The sequence below is a fragment of the Coregonus lavaretus genome (genome assembly GCF_964263955.1).
Source record: "Coregonus lavaretus genome assembly, chromosome: 17".
Classification (NCBI taxonomy): domain Eukaryota; kingdom Metazoa; phylum Chordata; class Actinopteri; order Salmoniformes; family Salmonidae; genus Coregonus; species Coregonus lavaretus.
This window is the reverse complement of record NC_140004.1, coordinates 10936772-10949060: the sequence shown is the minus strand read 5'-3', so window position 1 is coordinate 10949060 and position 12289 is coordinate 10936772. Positions and strand designations below refer to the sequence as shown.

At 43.7% G+C, this 12289-nt stretch overlaps 1 protein-coding gene across 1 annotated transcript in view; it reads left to right on the top strand.

The window, feature by feature from the left end:
* The window catches only part of LOC311144830 (solute carrier family 28 member 3-like), a 31341-nt gene that overhangs the window by 16014 nt on the left and 3038 nt on the right, over positions 1-12289 (top strand). The window contains exons 10-16 of the mRNA XM_084180979.1: positions 22-147; positions 1989-2119; positions 2212-2380; positions 2549-2746; positions 6121-6202; positions 8115-8213; positions 8317-8431. Of these exons, the coding sequence (XP_084037105.1) occupies positions 22-147; positions 1989-2119; positions 2212-2380; positions 2549-2746; positions 6121-6202; positions 8115-8213; positions 8317-8431 (920 nt within the window). The remainder of the gene's footprint in view (positions 1-21; positions 148-1988; positions 2120-2211; positions 2381-2548; positions 2747-6120; positions 6203-8114; positions 8214-8316; positions 8432-12289) is intronic.

Below are 12289 nucleotides of genomic sequence, written 5' to 3'. Positions count from 1 at the left end.
CTCTCTCTCTCTCGCTCTCAGACAGAATCTCCACTCCTGATTCGTCCGTACATCTCCCAGCTGACCTTGTCAGAGATCCATGCCGTGATGGCAGCAGGGTTCGCCACCATTGCTGGCAGCGTACTGGGAGCCTTCATCTCTTTTGGGGTGAGGAGGAGGAGGAGGATGAGAGGAAGAGGGGCGGGAGGAGGGGAGGAGAGGGAAGAAGAGGAAGAGGAGGGAGTAGGGGAGGCAGGAGGAGAGGGAAGAGGAGAGAGAAGAGGAGGGAGTAGGGGAGGCAGGAGGAGAGGGAAGAGGAGAGAGAAGAGGAGGGAGTAGGGGAGGCAGGAGGAGAGGGAAGAGGAGGAAGAGTAGGGGAGGCAGGAGGAGAGGGAAGAGGAGGAAGAGGAGGGAGTAGGGGAGGCAGGAGGAGAGAGAAGAGGAGGGAGTAGGGGAGGCAGGAGGAGAGGGAAGAGGAGGAAGAGGAGGGAGTAGGGGAGGCAGGAGGAGAGGGAAGAGGAGGAAGAGGAGGGAGTAAGGGAGGCAGGAGGAGAGGGAAGAGGAGGAAGAGGGGGAGTAGGGGAGGCAGGAGGAGAGGGAAGAGGAGAGAGAAGAGGAGGGAGTAGGGGAGGCAGGAGGAGGGGGAAGAGGAGATAGAGGAAGGAGTAGGAGAGGCAGGAGGATAGGGAAGAGGAGGAAGAGGAGGGAGTAGGGGAGGCAGGAGGAGAGGGAAGAGGAGAGAGAAGAGGAGGAAAGTCAATAAACAATGTTCAAACCTTTGTTTTCTACCAAAGACACACCTGAAATCTCACCCAATTGACCTTGTGCCTTGTGTCTCTCTTAAATGTAACTAAATATAATCTATGTAATCCCCAAAAGTAATTATTTATCATGAGAGGGCCATAAACAATAACTAGTAACGCTGCATACTCCAAGAAAGGTTACAATCTCACCTTTCTGGTGTAGTCACTTTTGAGGACACAAGCTCAAGTACACAGTACAAATATGATGAAAATATGAAATATTTTATGATGTATTTCCTATTCAACAAAAATGTATGAATAAGGCTTGAAATTACTTATATTTATATCCATTTATAAAACGACTAACTAAGATTTCACCTTCCTTATAACTGTAAAATACATAATATGTATATCTGCCCCCATCGCTGTGAATGTCTCACAGAGCTCAAGCGTGGCTTCCTGAACTCGTTATGAATTCGCCTTGCATCTCATATTAATCTTGCCTGTCTATGACAAACAGAAAGTGTTTTTTGTTTAGAATCTATGAACTATTTTAGATCACTGGCTACAAATCGATCTCTAAATGTGCTACAGCGGCGAAACCACTATCTCATGCTGCGTTACGATGTAAGGATTCCAGGCATATGCGTTGTTTGTGGCTGTGATGTAGGGTTCAGCCAGGAGTTAATGGAAAGTCAGAAGATAGAATGAAATGGTAGGAGGGACATCCCAGCTTCAAGTGGTTTCAGATTTCACATCCTGCTTCATACAGGCAGAAGAGACATATTCCGGTGTCTGTGAGAATCCGGGCTACCGCTCAATGCAAGCCATTTCGATCTACGGTGTCCACAGATCGATTTATAAGTGTAAATGTCGGAACTGAAAAGAACCTCTGGCAGAGAGGTTTGGAACTCTATTTTTTATTGGTCTATTACCTAATTTACCGCCTGGTGGGCCCACCAGGCAGGCCAAAACTCCAACCCATCAAAACAGGCTGAAATTTCAGGCGGTCTTCTCAAACAGCTCTTACACTTAAATTATCATAATTTTTACAATTTCACAATATTATTCCAATCTCATAGTATGGAAATATATATAAAACACAGGAAAATCACATTTCTGACTGCACTGGGCCTTTAAAATATGTTAATGTTGAGCTGTTTCCTCCTGCCTATATCCCCCTCTTCTCTCTGACCCAACCCTTCACCTCTTCCCTACCCCTCACTTTTGACACATACCCCCCCCCCCCAACACACACATATACAGATTGAAGCATCCCACTTGCTGACAGCCTCCGTAATGTCAGCCCCGGCCTCCCTGGCCATCGCCAAGACCTTCTGGCCAGAGACAGAGATCCCCAAAGTCACAGCCAAGAAAGGCCTCAAACTGGAGACAGAGTGAGACACAGGCACACCTACACACGTGCACGTACGCACATAAGCACCAATGTCTGCCTAATGAGCATGAGAGTCTTTCTGGTTTTGTCTAGGGAGGGCAGTAACCTGCTGGAGGCAGCGTCTCACGGAGCGTCCTCCTCTATTGTCCTGGTGGCCAACATCGCTGTCAACCTCATCGCCTTCCTGGCCCTGCTCGCTTTCCTCAACGCCGTTCTGTCATGGCTGGGCAACATGTTCGACTACCCCCAGCTCAGCTTCTCTGTGAGGACACACAAGTGTGCATGTGCATAGAAGCACACACACACACACACACACACACACACACACACACAGACACACAGAGACACACTAAATACAGGCTGGATAGAAATCAATGCTTCTCTAAGACACAGACTCTCTGTCCCTCTCTCTTTCTCTCTCTGATGACAGATCATTTGCTCGTACGTATTCATGCCCTTCTCCTTCCTGATGGGTGTGGCCTGGGAGGACAGCTTCATGGTGGGTGAGCTGATTGGCTACAAGACCTTCTTCAATGAGTTTGTGGCCTATCAGAGGTTGGCAGAACTCATCAAGAGGAGAGAGGACAGAGGCCCAGAGTACGTGGACGACGTCAAGCAGTATCTGTCTGTGAGTGGTGTCAGGGGTCCTGTCAGTAAGTGGTAATATGGGCACTGAATTGATATTTGGGTATCTGTTTTTTCCTAGACAGACAGGCGGACGGACGGACAGACACACACACACAAACAGACTACTTTCTTTATTCAACTTTTCCAATTTGATTTGTCTACATCAAACTCTCCATAAATGGTGGAAATATTTTTGGACCATTAAATCACCTCTTAAGGATCGGACCCTTTTTTTAAATTTTCGCCTAAAATGACATAACCAAATCTAACTACCTGTAGCTCAGGACCTGAAGCAAGGATATGCATATTCTTGATACCATTTGAAAGGAAACACTTTGACGTTTGTGGAAATGTGAAATGAATGTAGGAAAATATGACACATTATATCTGGTAAAAGACAATACAAACAAAAAGACATGTGTTTTCTATTGTTCCATCATCTTTGAAATGCAAGAGAAAGGCCACAATATAATATTGCAGTTTAGGCGTAATTTAGATTTTGGCCACTAGATGGCAGCACTGTGTGTGCAAAGTTTCAGATTGATCCAGTGAAGCATTGCAATACTGGACTATTTTGTATGAAGTCTTCCCAAATGTGCCGAATTGGTCAATTGATCCATTTTCAAGTACATAACTATAGAGAGCATACAAAAATGATATGGTAATACAAAATGTAAGTTTAATCACTCCCAGGAATGTCATACATGATGGATCATTAGCTTATACGACTCCCGAGTTGCGCAGTGGTCTAAGGCACTGCATCGCAGTGCTAGCTGTGCCACTAGATTCCTGGTTCGAGTCCAGGCTCTGTCACAGCCGGCCGCAACCGGGAGACCCATGGGCGGCGCACAATTGGTCCAAGGTAGGTTAGGGTTTGGCCGGCAGGGATATGGGTTCGTTTCCCACGGGGGGCCAGTATGAAAAATAAAAAATAAAAAATAAACGTATGCATTCACTAACTGTAAGTCGCTCTGGATAAGAGCGTCTGCTAAAATGTAAAATGTCAATGTATACGCTAACCTTCACGCATCTAGATGGCCGGGCGGGGTGGGTGTGGAGCCAGAGACAGCAGGGGTTCAAACTGTAGAACCCAGTTCCTACATTTGAATACAGAAATTGATTTTATCAAAAAAAACTATGCTACATTTTATCTCTGGGACCCTGAGGATGACAAATCAGAGCAAGATTACTGAATGTAAGTACATTATTTACAGTTGAAGTCGGAAGTTTACATACACCTTAGTCAAATACATTTAAACTCAGTTTTTCACAATTCCTGACATTTAATCCTAGTAAATATACCCTGTCTTAGGTCAGTTAGGATCACCACTTTATTTTAAGAATGTGAAATGTCAGAATAATAGCAGAGAGAATTATTTATTTAAGCTTTTATTTATTTAATCTCATTCCCAGTGGGTCAGAAATTTACATACACTCAATTAGTATTTGGTAGCATTGCCTTTAAATTGTTTAACTTGGGTCAAACGCTTCGGGTAGCCTTCCACAAGCTTCCCACAATAAGTTGGGTGAATTTTGGCCCATTCCTCCTGACAGAGCTGGTGTAACTGAGTCAGGTTTGTAGTCCTCCTTGCTTGCACACGCTTTTCAGTTCTGCCCACACATTTTCTATAGGATTGAGGTCAGAGCTTTGTGATGGCCACTCCAATACCTTGACTTTGTTGTCCTTAAGCCATTTTGCCACAACTTTGGAAGTATGCTTGGGGTCATTGTCCATTTGTAAGACCCATTTGCGACCAAGCTTTAACTTCCTGACTGATGTCTTGAGATGTTGCTTCAATATATCCACATAATTTTCCTTCCTCATGATGCCATATATTTTGTGAAGTGCACCAGTCCCTCCTGCAGCAAAGCACCCCCACAACATGATGCTGCCACCCCCGGGCTTCACGGTTGGGATGGTGTTTTTCCGCTTGCAAGCCACCTCCTTTTTCCTTCAAACATAACAATGGTCATTATGGCCAAACAGTTCTATTGTTGTTTCATCAGACCAGAGGACATTTCTCCAAAAAGTACGATCTTTGTCCCCATGTGCAGTTGCAAACCGTAGTCTGGCTTTTTTATGGCGGTTTTGGAGCAGTGGCTTCTTCCTTGCTGAGCGGCCTTTCAGGATATGTCAATATAGGACTTGTTTTACTGTGGATATAGATACGTTTGTACCTGTTTCCTCCAGCATCTTCACAAGGTCCTTTGCTGTTGTTCTGGGATTGATTTGCACTTTTCACACCAAAGTACGTTCATCTCTAGGAGACAGAACGCATCTCCTTCCTGAGCGGTATGACGGCTGTGTGGTCCCATGGTGTTTATACTTGCGTACTATTGTTTGTACAGATGAACGTGGTACCTTCAGGCGTTTGGAAATTGCTCCCAAGGATGAACCAGACTTGTGGAGGTCTACCATTTTTTGGCTGATTTCTTTTGATTTTCCCATGATGTCAAGCAAAGAGGCATTGAGTTTGAAGGTAGGCCTTGAAATACATCCACAGGTACACCTCCAATTGACTCAAATGATGTCAATTAGCCTATCAGAAGCTTCTAAAGTCATGACATCATTTTCTGGAATTTTCCAAGCTGTTTAAAGGCACAGTCAACTTAGTGTATGTAAACTTCTGACCCACTGGAATTGTGATACAGTGAATTATAAGTGAAATAATCTGTCTGTAAACAATTGTTGGAAAAATTACTTGTGTCATGCTCAAAGTAGATGTCCTAACCGACTTGCCAAAACTATAGTTTGTTAACAAGAAATGTGTGGAGTGGTTGAAGAACGAATTTAAATGACTCCAACCTAAGTATATGTAAACTTACAACTTCAACTGTACCTTCAGAGGTGAATGTATCAAACCAGTTGCCGTGCTAAGTTTTTGTTGTTGTTGTGCACTCTCCTCAAACAATAGCATGGTATTTTTTCACAGTAATAGCTACTGTAAATTGGACAGTGCAGTTAGATTAACAATAATTTAAGCTTTCTGCCTATATAAGACATGTCTATGTCCTGGAAAGTTTGCTGTTACTTACAACAGTCATGCTAATCACATTAGCGCACGTTAGCTCAACCGTCCCGTATAAGGGACACCGATCCCGTAGAGGTTAAATCATACCTTCTCTAAATCAGTTCTGATATTATCAGGCCAGAGCTGATATTACGAGTGCTCTCTGTATCAAGGATTTATCGTTGCATTTGCTTCGTTGCACATTGCTTCAGTAACAGATCATTTAGTGAATATCATTTATGGTAATTTAACTGTTGCATATGTAATGTTAATGGCTTGTTGCATATCGCATGGATGTTGATTGGCTGTTGCATATTTATTATATATCTAAAGATTTAGACCCAGGCTGTTTTCTGTCCCCCAGGTCCACTCTGAAACCATAGCGACGTATGCTCTGTGTGGCTTCGCTAACATCAGCTCTCTGGGTGTGATGATAGGAGGCCTCTGTGAGTCAAGCCCTCTAACATCTGTCCTTTCCTGAATCTCAAATCAACCCCTAGCCCCTCCCCCCTAGGCACTCTACAGTGAGTGAAAAAAAGTATTTGATCCCTTGCTGATTTTGTACGTTTTCCCACTGACAAAGACATGATCAGTCTATAATTTTAATGGTAGGTTTATTTGAACAGTGAGAGACAGAATAACAACAAAAAAATCCAGACAAATGCATGTCGAAAATGTTAGAAATTGATTTGCATTTTAATGAGGGAAATAAGTATTTGACCCCTCTGCAAAACATGACTTAGTACTTGGTGGCAAAACCCTTGTTGGCAATCACAGAGGTCAGACGTTTCTTGTAGTTTGCCACCAGGTTTGCACACATCTCAGGAGGGATTTTGTTCCACTCCTCTTTGCAGATCTTCTCCAAGTCATTAAGGTTTCGAGGCTGACGTTTGGCAACTTGAACCTTCAGCTCCCTCCACAGATTTTCTATGGGATTAAGGTCTGGAGACTGGCTAGGCCACTCCAGGACCTTAATGTGCTTCTTGTTGAGCCACTCCTTTGTTGCCTTGGTCGTGTGTTTTGGGTCATTGTCATGCTGGAGTACCCATCCACGACCCATTTGCAATGCCTTGGCTGAGGGAAGGAGGTTCTCACCCAAGATTTAACGGTACATGGCCCTGTCCATCGTCCCTTTGATGCGGTGAAGTTGTCCTGTCCCCTTAGCAGAAAAACACCCCCAGAGCATAATGTTTCTACCTCCATGTTTGACGGTGGGGATGGTGTTCTTGGGGTCATAGGCAGCATTCCTCCTCCTCCAAACACGGCGAGTTGAGTTGATTCCAAAGAGCTCGATTTTCCTCTGAATCACCCAGTTCTCCTCTGAATCATTCAGATGTTCATTGGCAAACTTCAGACGGCCCTGTATATGTGCTTTCTTGAGCAGGGGGACCTTGCGGGCGCTGCAGGATTTCAGTCCTTAAAGGCGTAGTGTGTTACCAATTGTTTTCTTGATGACTATGGTCCCAGCTGCCTTGAGATCATTGATAAGATCCTCCCATGTAGTTCTGGGCTGATTCCTCACCGTTCTCATGATCATTGCAACTCCACGAGGTGAGATCTTGCATGGAGCCCCAGGCCGAGGGAGATTGACATTTCTTTTGTGTTTCTTCCATTTGCAAATAATCACACCAACTGTTGTCACCTTCTCACCAAGCTGCTTGGCGATGGTCTTGAAGCCCATTCCAGCCTTGTGTAGGTCTACAATCTTGTCCCTGACATCCTTGGAGAGCTCTTTGGTGTTGGCCATGGTGGAGAGTTTGGAATCTGATTGATTGATTGCTTCTGTGGACAGGTGTCTTTTATACAGGTAACAAGCAGAGATTAGGAGCACTCCCTTTAAGAGTGTGCTCCTAATCTCAGCTCGTTACCTGTATAAAAGACACCTGGGAGCCAGAAATCTTTCTGATTGAGAGGGGGTCAAATACTTATTTCCCTCATTAAAATGCAAATCAATTTATAAAATTTTTGACATGCGTTCTTCTGGATTTTTTGTTGTTATTCTGTCTCTCACTGTTCAAATAAACCTACCATTAAAATTATAGACTGATCATTTCTTTGTCAGTGGGCAAACGTACAAAATCAGCAGGGGATCAAATACTTTTTTCCCTCACTGTAAATGTAGTGTGTTTTGTCCTATTGATATTATAGTATTGTTGAGACATCACTTTGATTTTACAAGAATATGTTTCATTTGTGAGGTTCTTAAAATGTCGCTATTATGTTATTGTATGTTAAACCATTGCAATGTTGTTCTGCTGTAACACTGTGTCTCTGTATATTGGTGTGTTGTGGCTGTACTGTGGCGGTATGGTTGATGTAGTGTTCTTCAAATGTTTTTGTAACGTTATCCTGCTATAGCGGCTATGGCCCCAGAGCGGAGGGGCGATATTTCCAGGTGTGCCATCAGAGCTCTTATCTCAGGCACAGTGGCATGCTTCATGACAGCATGCATCGCAGGTAACCTCCAAAATAGTGTGCGTTATATATCTTGTCATCATCATGCATTATCCTCTTTGGTGACATTATGGTTTTATGTGTGTGTATTTGTTTGTCTTCCCAGGTATGCTGTATATCCCAGAGCTGCTGTGTGAAGACTTCCTGAAGGAAGAGTTTAACTCCACATTAGTCACTAACAGCACTCAGCTCCTCACCTGCTGCACTGAGCTCTACCACAGGTACCACCAGTGTGCGTGTTTGTGGGAGGGGGTAGGGTGACCACGTTCCGGATTGTGCGGTACAGTCCCGCATTCTGGCCCTTTGTCCCGCGTCCCACTACCAAACAATTATATCCTGCATTTTATCAAATTAAAACAAGACTAATTTACTTTTTTTTTTTTTTTTTTTTTTTCAGTCAGACTGTCTTTTTTGCAGTTACGTTGCGCTTATGACAACATACGGATGTGGTACTGGTGATGTTAAACACTTCTCCAATTGTTGTTAAGATCTGATATTCTGCGCAGCGCAAGATGAGACGTAGGCCAATGTCATATCGTCAACCAATCACATTTGTCAAATCCTTTCGGGCTAAATTCCAGCTGAACTTGGAAAGGACAGTTAACTACTTACAAAAAGCGTGCTTCTAACGAAGAGCTACAAAATTAAGTAAATGGCCCATATTACACTGAAAGATAGGCTATAAGGTAATTTCTTCAAATTTGTGAATCTCTCCATGCTCATTAGTTGCTCATTCAACATAGGCCTATTTGCTGCCACTTCACTCAATTCCGTTTTAGAAGTCTGCCTTAATAATATCCCCCTAGAGTCGATGTCCGCGGCCCACTGAAATATAATTAGCATTATACAAAAATCCCCATCCAAATCCGTCAGTTTAAGGTAGTTATTTGTTTTTTTGCATGGGCTGCGTCTCAATCCACCGCATCCGCCGATGTCGCCGTTCCGCATCTGCCGTGTAAGGTGGCAGAGCTAGAGCTGAGTTTGAAAATTGGTCTTCTTACGAAAACGTCTGTAGCATCCGATCGGTTTGGCCCATCGGTTGCTGGCTATGCTACACTGTTCCGCAAATGTCTCACAAAATCGTCCTGTTGTCCTGCATTTGGGCCAAAGCGGTCGGCCACACCACAAAAACTCTCCTGGTTGGCCAACACGTGATCCTCCAGGCGTTCTCCTCTGTAGGGAACCAGAGGGTTGAGTTACTCACACAATATCTGAAAAACAAAGAAAAATGTGTGTTTTGCCCTTCACCACTGTAAGACAGAGGAAATTAGCAACGATACAACTGTGTATTGTTCATTATAGGCTTACTGTACTACATTGTACTTTTACATCGTACTTTCACATTTTTACATTTGGATTATTTTCCCTTTGTGGTAACTGTTGCTAGATAAGGGGCCTTATAAATAATATACGTATAATGTACACAAATAACAATTTGATTGATTATAAAGGACTATTATGTAAATTGGGTACAGTAACACATTTGGTTGACTGTATACCCCACCCAGCTCTCTGGTTGGTCAACTAACTAGGCTGCTGCGTGCATTCCTGCTTCTTTATAGATAGCTACAGGGGTGCAACTTTGGTTTTAGAAGTGGGGGGGACATAACTTGGTGGGGAGTCTGGGGGTCCTCCTATTTTTGGGGGTATCTAAAGCTAATTTCCTGCATTTCTATACAATCTAATATGACCCATGGCCCTTCTAGCGTCTCTATTTAGAACAACATAAAGTAAGCAAAAATGCCCAGTCATCTAGCTACGTAAGAGATCATTATTAAATATGTTTAAGTGATTGATAAGACTGAACTAGATCAATGATAATTCAATAATAAATATTTTGTTGCACCTTTAACCAATAGCCTAACAAATGAACAACTCTTACAAATAAAGTACAAAGACTTTTGATTGTCTTTATTAAGACATCCTCTATATCAAATTTCAGCCAGACCACCAGCCACCTGCACTCCCAACCCCCACCAGTCTAGTTAATAACTCAACTCTCTCCCTAACACAACCTCCTTCCCATGTTTTTTTTAAATGTCTCAAGTTTTTTTTTTTATGTCTCAAGGAAAGGTTTGGAAAACAAACGTTTTATAAAAACACACATACACCTACACATTAACACACAGAAACAGTCCACCTTCCATATAATTTATATCATAGGCCTAATTTATATCAGGGCCAGGACTGAGCAGCCTAGCAGCTAGGGATTGCCTAAGTAGGTATCTCCCCTGACGTGGGCATGTTTTCAATATAGACTCCTTTTGTCGTACATAAGGCATCCAGACCTTATGAAAGCTGCACAGTATACCCTTTATCTTGTAATACATCATATACATCCAATCTAGTGATACATAACTTTACATTTCTTCCATCTACTGTGTGGGCGAGGGGATGGACGGAGTCAGGCGCAGGAGTGTGAAGAAGGAATATACTTTATTCAGCCCAATACGGTAGTCCGCAGCAATGCGTAAACACGATCCCAGTGCGACTTAAATGTGTACTGGGAACCAAACATACACGGATAAATATTCCCGGCGATAAAATAACAAAATGCTCAACCGAGCTAGCGATACCTCCACAAAGTAACAATCACACACAAAGACAAGGGGGGCAGAGGGAATACTTATACAGGTACTGATGAGGGGGTATGAACCAGGTGTGTGTAATAAACAAGACAAAACAAATGGAATGATGAGATGAGGAGCGGCAGTAGCTAGAAGGCCGGTGACGACGAACGCCGAAGCCTGCCCGAACAAGGAGAGGAGGCAGCTTCGGAGGAAGTCGTGACACACTGTGGGAGGATAACCAACCTTCCAATTAATGTTAATGCATTTCTTAGCCGCTATAAATGCTAGGTTACACAGTTTCTTCTGATAATAGTCTCCAGTATCAACATTTACAAGCAAACAAAAACAGGGAGAAGGGAGAATCTGTAGACATGCTGACATAAAAGAACATACTCTTTGCCAGAATTCAGCCAGCCTTCACAAGACCATAACATACAGTGTAAGGGAAAATATTCAGACCCCTTCCCTTTTTCCACATTTTGTTACGTTACAGTCTTATTCTAAAATTGATTAAATAAAAACAATCTAGACACAATACCCCATAATGACAACGCGAAAACAGGTTTTTTAAACTGTGGCCTCCATCATTCTTAAATGGAAGAAGTTTGGAACCACCAAGACTCTTCCTAGAGCTGGCCGCCCGGCCAAAATGAGCAATCGGGGGAGAAGGGCCTTGGTCAGGGAGGTGACCAAGAACCTGATGGTCACTCTGACAGAGCTCCAGAGTTCCTCTGTGGAGATGGGAGAACCTTCCAGAAGGAGAACCATCTCCGCAGCGCTCTACCAATCAGGCCTTTATGGTGGAGTGGCCAGACGGAAGCCACTCCTCAGTAAAAGGCACATGACAGCCCGCTTGGAGTTTGCCAAAAGGCACCTAAAGGACTCTCAGAACATGAGAAACAAGATAATATGGTCTGATGAAACCAAGATTGAATTCTTTGGCCTGAATGCCAAGCATCACGTCTGGAGGAAACCTGGCACCATCCCTATGGTGAAGCATGGTGGTGGCAGCATCATGCTGTGGATATGTTTTTCAGCGGCAGGGACTGGGAGACTAGTCAGGAGAGTCCTTGATGAAAACCTGCTTCAGAGTGCTCAGGACCTCAGACTGGGGCGAAGGTTCACCTTCCAACAGGACAACGACCCTAAGAACACATCCAAGACAACGCAGGAGTGTTGAAAGTCTCTGAATGTCCTTGAGTGGCCCAGCCAAAGCCCAGACTTGAATCCGATCGAACATCTCTGGAGAGACCTGAAAATAGCTGTGCAGCGACACTCCCCATCCAACCTGAGAGAGCTTGAGAGGATCTGCAGAGAAGAATTGGAGAAACTCCCCAAATACAGGTGTGCCAAGCTTGTAGCGTCATACCCAAGAAGAATCTAGGCTGTAATCGCTGCCAAAGGTGCTTCAACAAAAAACGTGTTTTTGCTTTGTCATTATGGGGTATTGTGGGTAGATTGATGAGGGGGGGGAAACAATTTAATCAATTTTAGAATAAGGTTGTAACG